The sequence below is a fragment of the Nematolebias whitei genome, chromosome 13 (genome assembly GCF_014905685.2).
Source record: "Nematolebias whitei isolate Nwh7 chromosome 13, NemWhi1, whole genome shotgun sequence".
NCBI lineage: Eukaryota > Metazoa > Chordata > Actinopteri > Cyprinodontiformes > Rivulidae > Nematolebias > Nematolebias whitei.
Window position 1 is genome coordinate 16,936,019 of NC_056510.1, and position 10,829 is coordinate 16,946,847.

Sequence of the window (10,829 nt, forward strand, 5' to 3'; positions counted from 1 at the left end):
CCAAAAAAAAGCTTTCTGCAAACACTTTAGGTCTGAGCTCAAATATGAAAAGGATTGATTGCTCATCTGTTTATTTGCTTAGTTGTTGTTTTGATCATTAATGTTAATTTTATTTTTACTTCTTACATATAAAACTGGCTGGGATTGGATCTAATCTGTTTAAATTCACTGGTCGTAACAAGAATTTAAGAACTTTGTCGTTGTAAAACCCAAACCATTTTCATCCCCAGACTCAAAGAGAATGATGTTTTGTCTCAGACACAAGTCGTCTTTTGAAATCACTTGCCAATAGTTGGGGTAAAAACAGTGAATGCATTTTTTTTTTTTTTTTTACCGTTTTCTTGTGAAAAACTGACAATTTTCCTGGTATTTTAATTATTTTTTATTTTATATTATTTTGTATGTTTGCTTCCAAATTATGTTCATCCAGGTTGATTTTCTATTTCACTCTTTTAGGTTAGCCCTCAGTATTCAGTATGGTTTGTGACATTAGCCAGGAAATGTAACAAAGTAGCAATAAAGTATGATACAGTCACGACACAGTAAAAACAGGTTAAATCATTGTGTGTGTATATATTCTCATTTAAAAGTCCTCATTGTGATATTTATTGTATTGCTTCTTTAAAATTCATACACACAAAAAGTGGCTTTGACTGAGATCTACATAAACTGCATGACGTTTCACACAATCAGCTTTCCCAAATGATGTTCTTCCTTATTCGTTCATTTTGCATTACAGCTATTGTATGGTTATCTTTATTTAAACGTCATTGCTATTAAAGCAAATTTAATCAATGAAAGCACAAACATGTGTCCCATTAAATCTATAAGATGTTGCTTCAGAAAATTTGGAGAATTATCAAATATATTTTTGTGCCGGGATGACGTAGAGGTAGTCAACATGGGACCAGAAAGTCACAGGTTCAACTCCCCTTCATCCACACATGTTGTGGTGTCCTTGAGCAAGACACCTAATCCCTAACTGCTGCCCATAACTGCCCACTCTCACGTGTGATGGGTTAAATGCAGAGAACTAATTTTGTCATTGTATGGGACCATACAGTGATGACAACACATGGCACTTACGTGGTGTATGTGCCACAAAAAAAATACGTTTGGCATTGTTGCCACTTTGTTTACAGTAATGAGTTCTGGGAGGCAACTTAGCAAGTCTGATAAATTATAGTAAAACAAAAATGAAAACTAGAAACGTACAATCGTTTCACATTTTATTGTTAAAGTAAAATCCAATATAAACAGATTTAATTTACCATGGCTTAAAGTGATGTGTCATTTGTCAACAAATCAGCTCTACATGCTCATAAAAGTGCTGGTTCCCCTATGCAATAACATGCATGCATGTATTTATGTACCGGTATGTATTTATTTTTCCCTAAAATAAACTGTGCTTGTCATTAGTCAAAACTGTGCTAATATCACACATACAAATGTCAATTTTGTCATGCAAAATGATACTAATCAAGCAAGAGAAGACGAAAAGAGATATATAACTAGGTTATAAGAAAAGGATAGGGATTCTAAACAAAATGTACCACTGGGCAAACAGCCATCAATCCATCAACCCATCCTTTATCTTTACCCACTTCTTCCATTTTGGGTGCCCATGTCCAGCTATGACTGTGTGAGAGGCTTGGGACACACTGGATAGATCTCCAGTCCATTACAGAGACACACAGAGACAAACAACCATTCATTCTCTCACTCACACCTATGGTCAGTTTAGAGTCACCAATCAGCCTAACATGCATGTTTTTGGTCTGTGGGAAGAAATCTGAGTACTGTACCCGAAGAAAACCCACGCATGCACAGTGAAAACATGCAAACTCCACCCAGAAACCCCCCAGCTGGAATTTGATCCAATAATCTTCCCAGTGAGAGGTGGCAGCTCTACCAACGGTGCCACTGTGCTGCCCACTGCACAAATATATTTTAAAAATTAGTTTTACAAAATAAACAATAAAAAAAAAACTGGAGGTTGATTCAGGGGGTCCACGGTTAACAGTCAGGACAGCTAAAGACCACAACTTGAGGACGTTCCCAACACGCTAAAGGAGGGACTGCCCAGATCCCTCAATGAATCCAACATACAAAGAAGGGTTGGCCTGGATCCCCTTGACAATGGGAACATCAGCAGGCAGACAGGAGTATGACTGACCTCACAGTGGCTGACTGGAGATCGAATGCAGACTAATGACTGGAGGAGAGACATCCAGCAGAACTCTAGCTGACACTGGAGAGACATTCTCCTCAAACACCAAGAGAAGCAGGCAGGCTATCAGCTGACCATCATACAGGAACTTGGCTTTGGGATAAGTTTATGGCAGAGGTCATGGCAGCCGCAAAAAAAGAAATGGCACAAGCAGTGGCATTGGTACAGGAGAGCTGAGGCAACGGCTTGAACTTAGGTCCAGGCTGATGATGTAAATGTGCAGCATGGTTTTTATCTTCTGCTGTCACACATAGTCCAAGGAACTCCTACAGTGAGAATGATCCTCCATGGTCAATGTTTTCTAACATCCTCTTGTCAAGGTTTGTTGAAGAAAGATTCCCAAACCCTGGTATGCACAAGGCAACATGCAAACAGGTGGTGGAGGAAATCTATTAAGACAACTAAAATAACTGACTGAACCAGAATAAAAAAAAAAAATAAAAAAAAATACAACACTTTGAGTCAGAGTCAGTGTTTTTTTTTTTTTAATTGTCGTTCACACCACAGTTACATCCATCAATAGAATGTAAAAGAAAAACAGTAATAAGATCTAAGATATAAAAAAAAAAAAAAACATAAGCTAAATATACACTAAGCACTAATAGCGCAAAAACAATATGCCAAACAGCAGCACGGACATGAGTCTGTGTGAGCAGAAGAGTACAATGAATACAGCAACAGTGATTATCTTGGTTAGAGATTCATGAGTCTAACAGCCTCAGGGCAGAAGCTGTTCCTCAGTCTAGTGGTTATACACTTATTGCTCTTTAACCTCCTTCCTGAGGGGAGCGGGTCAAACAGTATGTGTGCTGGGTGAGTGGGGTCCTTCATGATGCAGGTAGCTCTCTCCCTGCATCTGGAGGTATAGATGTCTGTGATGGTGGGGAGGGTGACTCCAACAGACTTCTGTGCAGCCTTCACCACTCTCTGCAAAGCTTTTTTAAAATGTATTTATTTATTTCTAGGGGCAAAACTGAGAAGGGACTAACATAAATGCAGCACATTTCTGTTAGACAACAACAACAACAACAAAACAACAGTGCGTATACATCGAGGGGCAATAACCATCAAATACCATGTTTGAGGCTAAGTAAATTAAACTGAGCTTATTTTACAAAGCAACAATTAAAAAATATATATAAAAAAAAATGCACAAAAAAATCCATACACCCTAAAGCATATCTTTGGATTATGTATTGTGCATTTTTCTGTGCATCTGGGCGATGTGTGGGGGAGTGTTCTGAAGTACTTAGGTCCTATAAGTTTTTATAATAGCATTATATTGCCAGCAGAATACACTGGTTGTTGATTTCATCTAGCCCTTTCTGCTCATAGGAAAGTATAATGGGAAAGTATAACAAGATAGACTTATCCAATATCAGTTAATCCACAGATCATTTACATCACAGAATATAAAAGCAACAGTCACAACATCTAAACTAATGGATGTCTTTTGGAGAACAAAATCTTCACTTGGTTGCAAGGAGGTTTTTTTTTTTTTTTTTTTCTAGGGGCATGTGACATCCCACACATCTTACTTAAACACTTTTAGTTTCATTGTGAACTTTTTAATGCATATGTGTACTTCAGTGTAAGCTGTGAACAGAAAATAAGATGGCTTTACATGAATCATTTTTAGTCTTACAGACAACTCAAAGCATCTTTATACTGCAAGCCACATTCACCCAATCACACTCATTCAGGGTCTTGCCCAGAAACACTTTGGTTGATTAACTGACATATGTCACATAGGCAGTTGTGTAAAGGCTTACAGATATTTTAATCAAGCTGCATTTACAGCATTCTGACTAGCTCTAGGTCTCACTCATCCAGGTCAAGGTAATTTTTAATGCTTGAAAACAAAACAATAAATCTTCTCTGATTTTCAGTCATTGTTCCACCCTTTGGTATCTTTAGCTCTAACTGTACGATGGGGCTTTCCAATCATAAAAAAAACATAATTGGGACGTTCAAGCTGTAAAAGTCATTTATGTTGTTGAATCTTTCTGATGAGTGATAAAACTATTTTAAAACTTAATGATTTTAAGATGTTTCCTAATTTCTTAATTAATGATGTTAATGATGTTTCCTAATTTACTCAAGATCCCAGATCCAAGGTTGTTAAACGCAACAAAAACAATGAGGTATTTGAATTTGAATGAACTGAAATGGAAACTTTTTTTTTTTATGTGTGTTTTGCTCTAGTAAATTTTTTACTTGTTTCATGGAATTTCGTTTTAAGCTCACATCTGGCTGCATGCAATTACAGTGTGAGACATGTATTATCAGTCACAAGTTCATGACTGCTGTTTTTATTTTTACTTATCAGTTCATGACTGCTGTTACCAATCAGTTAATTTGGTACCTAATCAGTTAATTTTGTTATTAATCAGTTCATATTGAAGAGCTGTTGACCAGCTCTGTTCATTGTTACACGGTTATAATTCGTAACCTTTCGTAAGCATTTCAGCTGTCCTCTTTTCCCCATCTGAGACCTTTTCTCTCCAGGGCACTCCTGTGCATGGAACGCACATAGAAGGCTGAGTGATGAAATGTTTTTTGGTGCAGGTGGGCACTTCATATTGTGTCTGAATGGATCCAGTGAGGCATAGACTACATCCTGCTTCACCTTTAACCCACTAGCAACAGCCTTAAAGGGCGAAGCTTATATGAAATAGAACGGTGGTTACGTACTGTAACCCCAGATTCTATGAGTATAGGCACAGCCCTTTAAGCTCTGGGCCTCACTGGTTCCAAAATGGCTGAAGAAAAAAGCTATTTGGGAGCCGATTACCCAGTCTCACTGTAATTTATACGGACTGGGGGTGAGGCCCACTCAGCAGGTGAGCGTGGATTAAAGTTGTCAGTGCTGCGCGCAAAGGGATAAACCCACTAGTGATAGCCATAAAAGGCTGTGCCTGTACTCATAGAATATGGGGTTACAGTACGTAACCAACGTTTTATGCCTAGACAGGAGGAGACACACAGAAACACTGCAGGTGTTACACCATATTCTGTGACCACAGTATATTGCGACCGTGGCAACAGGCTGCTGTGTTTAGAGTTGGAGGTAACCAGGAAAACATGGAGTGTAGTTTTAGTGGCCTGAGTATTCTCCTATTAATCAAGTGGAATGGATTTGTTCACAAAGAAAGAGAAACTGCGCGGTCTGAACTAATGTTTTATAGTAAAAGTGGGGGGTCCAAATGAACTTTTTTTTTTATGTGGGGGGGACTTATCCCCTTCACATATAATGGTTGCAATGCCTATGGATCAAGGGCTGTCTGAAAAATGAAATCCAGTTTAGCACAATTAAGTAATAAAATAAAATTGGTAAGTTGAATACTTTTGTGTTCTTTTTTGTCTTGTTTTGTTATTTAATAAAAGTGCTGGACAAACATTCTTTGCGTTTTATGTTAAATTCATGTTTAAGACCTCCTTATACAAAACAAAATTGTAAAAATGTATCTTTTTCTATTTTTTTTCTTTCAAACTATTCTTTAAAAGGTGAAAAGTTATAGATTTCAGCAGACACCTTTATACAATTGGATCTACAAGTGAGTTGTTTGTAAATTGTGTTTTACTTAGGGATGAAAAATATCTTATTTGGAGTACAGGTTTCAGTATCTGGCACTTCTGCCTTGTGTAAATGGACATCTTTACTTTTTCAAAGCCAATAAATTAAGCATGCAACATTTTGACTAGTAGAAAAAGACACTCACATAAAAAAGACAATTCATGTAGTAGGTTTGAAGTCACAATAAGAACACAAGGATCATTAGTTTTTGTTGACATTCCTATTTTGATCAAAATAACATTAAAAACTGCTTCTTTACACAATTGTCATAAGACTAGACTTTAGAAATGGATTACTTATACAACGGCCATTTCTATATTTTAACTGATGTTTGAAGCTACATGATGTGTCATATTGCCTCCCTTTAACTACAGCTCCCTCCAGTGGTTAATACAATAATTTAATATAAAGCAAAGTGAACAGATATGCATTATTGCTAAACCAAAGTCAAACAAATCTGTTTTGAATGTTGTGCTTTATAAACTCATTCAATAAATTCATATGAGACATTTAGTTGAATTAACTGGGTTTGTTTAAAACAATAAGAGACAAGTAACTTAAAACACAAATTGAAGTATGTTGGAAATGTAATACATGTAACTTGACAATAATAATAGAAAATATACTGTCACCTGCTTGAGGGTTTCACAGGTTTGAATACTGGAGCTTTAACTTCCCAAATATCAACTCTTGCTCCATTTCTCATAATCACCTACACACATAACCAATACTAATATTGAAAGAAGGTTTCACATTTTGCACATTTTCTCAAACTTGTGCATGAGTTCCAAACAAACAAAATCTGTATCATCTTAGTCATCTCTTAAAAAAAAATAAAAATAAAAAAATAAATAAAAAAAAGAATGTGCACACATTTTACCCAAGAGCTGCAGCCAGTGTTAATTAGTTCCACTTGTGGTTTTTCTGCCACGATATGTCAAAATGTCTCTTGTGGTGTTCTGTTAGGTCTTCCGGTGGCAGTCAACAAGAACACAATTAAATTTGTATTTGTTTTTTTGTGTTAATACTTTTTTTCTTTGTTTAAAAAATGTTTGTGTTACATGTATTTTTATTTTATTTTATTTTTGTTTATCTTTTATTTATACAGGTAGTCTCATTGAGTCACGAGAACTCATTTTCAAGAGAGACCTGTTTAGGGAGCAGATGATGAGGGCTGAGGACCTTGCTCAAGGGCCCAGAGTGGGGCAAATGAGGGTGGAGGCAGGTGTGGGTGCTTCGCCTATCCCACCCACATTTGGATGTTGTCGGTATCGGGGAGTTGAACCAGCAATTTTTCAAGCACAGGCCCACCTTCTATAACCTCTGGGCCACCACTCCCTGTCAAGTGTATACGCTATAAAAATAGTTCATTACCAAGTCATGTTTAAAAATAATACATACTATTAACCCCTTCATACTTTTTCATACTACTTTATGATTTTAGTATTTTGTTAACTTCTGCATTGATGTTATATACATGCTCCGGCGGTGGAGGAAAGCTGTGGGGCAATGCGCCACCCATCCATCCATCCATCCATCCATCCATCCATCCATCCATCCATCCATCCATCCATCCATCCATCCATCCATCCATCCATCCATCCATCCATCGCGGATCACACACCTTGCTGCCCCACTCTGGCAGCGGAGGAAGGGTGAAGCGAGGTGCATGATCCACAGCCCCAGGAAGCAGCAAGGTGCAGGCAGGGGGACACTTTAGAGCCACGAGCCTTCGTCCTGGCTCCTGTGGTGGAGCGAGGGCAGCTTCGAGGCAGCTTCATTTTGCCACGCCGTCTCGGTGAAATTTAACTGCTTTGACCATTAAAGTGCATTTATTAAGGAAAAGTTAAGTTGAGACACAGCTTTGCTATAATGTCGAGCAAACAAATAATTGTTTTTAGGTGTTAATCTTGTTAAATTTCGAAGAACTGCAACAGCAAGTCCTCTCGTGCATGCTCTTGCGGCCTCCATTTGGCAGCCAAATAATTTTGGGCACAACACCGGCCCACGTTTCCCGGAGGTTAGCGGTGACGCATAATAAATGCAACTTCTATGGTGAAGCAATTTATTTATTTATTTATTTCAATTTATGAGACATTTTTGGACTGATGCGACTTATACGCTGTAATGACTTATACGCCGGAAAATACGACAACTGCGTGTGTGTGTGTGTGTGTGTGTATGCAAGCCAATGAAACAGACCTTATGTGGAAAATATTTTCAATAGAAGAGTTGAAGATATTATCACAACTAAGGTAGGGTGCATTTTGCTTCTCCACCATCAGTTTTCAGTTTCACACACAAGAACAAACACTAATGACTTTCCCTAGACCCTTTTACCTCAAAAGGAGCCCACTGCTCAAACACCCACAGCCACGGGTTTAGGTATGGCATGTCTCTGTGGTAGCTTATCACATCCTCATCTGAAACTACAAACTCCTCAGCAAGACATATGCATGAGATGTTGAGAGTTGCTTTTAAATGTAAAACTAATAATCAGTGTTTGTGCAAATTTATATTTTTAACACATTTTTTAAAACTAAACATTTTTATTTTTAAAGAGAATAAAGCTGAGGCATGATGTTCTGGTTTAGGCTGACAGAGGGCACTGGCGGTCTATCACATGTTGCACATTGGTTATGCAGATTGCTGACCCCTAAAAACAATATTCAGAAGTCTGCTGTCACAGTCAAATTGTGTAATCACATTGACCTTGCATAGCTGATGGTGCATTAAACAGAGTATTTTTGTTGCTGCAGTTTATTTCATTTTGCAGCTCCAGTGCAGTCAGATGTGCACATCACATTTCACATTGTGTAGCCTGACAATACCATCCTTCTGCAAAATGTGATATGCAGATATCAAAGGATATCAAGATTTAGCTAAAATGATCACACTTCAGGTTTGGGTTCAGAAATCCTCCAGCTATAATAAACCTGTTAATGTGTATTTGGTTGTTTTATAGTGGAGATGATCACAGCAATAGGGGGAGTTATTATGACAGTTTATGTCAGAAGAGGGCGGGTATGCATAGCAAATGGCCATGCAAAATGTGTTATGCTAACTTAAGCACGCAACCAGTGATATTGTTGCTGATTGTGGCTGAAAAACCCAGTTTATGATGGCACTCATATGCAGTTTAGTTTTGTTTATATTGTCGTTACTCAAACCCCCCAGTTGATCATGGTCATGCTCTTTTTTTGTTTGATTTAGATCAGCTTTTTATTATTTTCAAGATTAAGAAAAACTTGTTTAAGTAAAGTTAAATGCAGTAATGACATACTCAAACTTCTGGCAAAGATAAAGCTCCAACATCTTGAATTAGGTCTATACACAACAAGAAATTTAAACATAAAACTGTTCATTGTATAACAAAAGTGAACACTGATTGATTTGTCTTGCTGTTTTGTGAGTTCTTACAGTTATGGAATCTTGATTGTGACACAAATCAGCCTCTATAGATCTTTCTGCATCTCTTGATTAAACTTAATGTTGAATGCAGCTGTTGCACTTTTAACTATCCATCCATCCATTATCTTTACCCGTTTATTCCATTTTGGGTCATGGGGGTCGCTGGTGCCCATGTCCAGCAATCACTGTGCGAGGGGCGGGGTACACCCTGGACGGGTCGCAAGTCCATCACAGGGCCATATAGAGACAAACGAGACAAACAACCATTCACTCTCTCACTCACACCTAGGGACAATTTAGAGTGACCAATCAGCCTAACATGCATGTTTTTGGACTGTGGGAGGAAACCGGAGTACCCGGAGAAAACCCACGCATGCACGGAGAGAACATGCAAACTCCACCCAGAAAGGCCCCTGGACCGGGGTTTGAACCAAGGACCTGCTCGCTGAGAGGCAGCAGCTCTACCAGTTGTGCCACCGTGCTGCCCGCACTTTTAACTAGTGTACCTACATTAGTGATATTATTTTTTAACAAAAATCTTAATAATCAATCATTAAAAAAAAAATAAAGAGTACTCAGTTAACAATTTAGCTATCCCCTTTTTCATATTGAGAAAAAAAAAGTAACTTTAATGCTGTGGTCAAAACAAACTCAGTATGACATTTTAAAAAAAAAATCTAAAATTACTTTGTTTTACTGATTTTATTTATTGTATTTATTGGCACAGTGATATAGGCCTTGTTGAGTTACATGTTGCTGGAGAGGTTTAAGATCTAACTCTGTACAGGTAATGATGCCACATCCTTAACAATGCCTACATATAACATTTTCTCATAAACATGTTTTAAATCTATCATATATATTTTTTTCAGAAATTAACATTTACAGAGTTTTCTCTAGATAATTTCAATTACTACCCTACCAGAGTCTATCTATAATAGTCACTGATAGGAAATCAAAGTACAACTTGATTAAACACAGTTCATTTATATTGTGCCAATGCACAAGATTAGCCACCTTAGTCTGTGGCAAAATACATTTTATAGAGTCCAAACACAATACAAAATATGTTTTATCCAGTTAAATGCAATAACAAATATACTTATTGTATTGCTAAAGATTAAGCAATGCCTGTTTCATTGCAATGGATGACAAACCAAAGCAGAAACGGGTTCTGTTTAGTGCATGGGGTTCCTTTTGTACACAATCATATCCACAGATTTCAGTCATCCTTGACCTTGTGAAAAATACTTAAGAAACGAAGAACTTTTAAGGACAGACATATCCCTTTTGTCTCGACTACATCAGACTCTAATAACACAAAGCCTCCTTGCACTGTCCTCTGGATTTGCAAAGGCATTTTGACACTCACTGTTTACACATGATGCATAATCTTGACTTTCTAACAAGTGCTCAGCAGACCCAGACTTAGATGGCATAACTGAATTATCATGCATTTGAATATGGCACATAGTTTACCACAGCCAAGGTTAAAAATATTAAAATTGGAAAAAAAACTGTAAATAAATCAATATGCATGTCTGCAAACATCTATAGTTTACACCCCCCCCCCACACACACACACACCACACACACACCAAAAACACCAAC

General features: G+C 37.5%; 1 protein-coding gene across 1 annotated transcript in view; it reads right to left on the bottom strand.

Moving 5' to 3' along the window:
* Positions 1-7,588, bottom strand: part of ikzf2 (IKAROS family zinc finger 2) — a 31,834-nt gene extending 24,246 nt beyond the window's left edge. Inside the window, 1 exon segment of the mRNA XM_037686140.1 lies at positions 7,432-7,588. Within this exon segment, the coding sequence (XP_037542068.1) occupies positions 7,432-7,588 (157 nt within the window).
* Between the last annotated feature and the right edge of the window lie 3,241 nt (positions 7,589-10,829).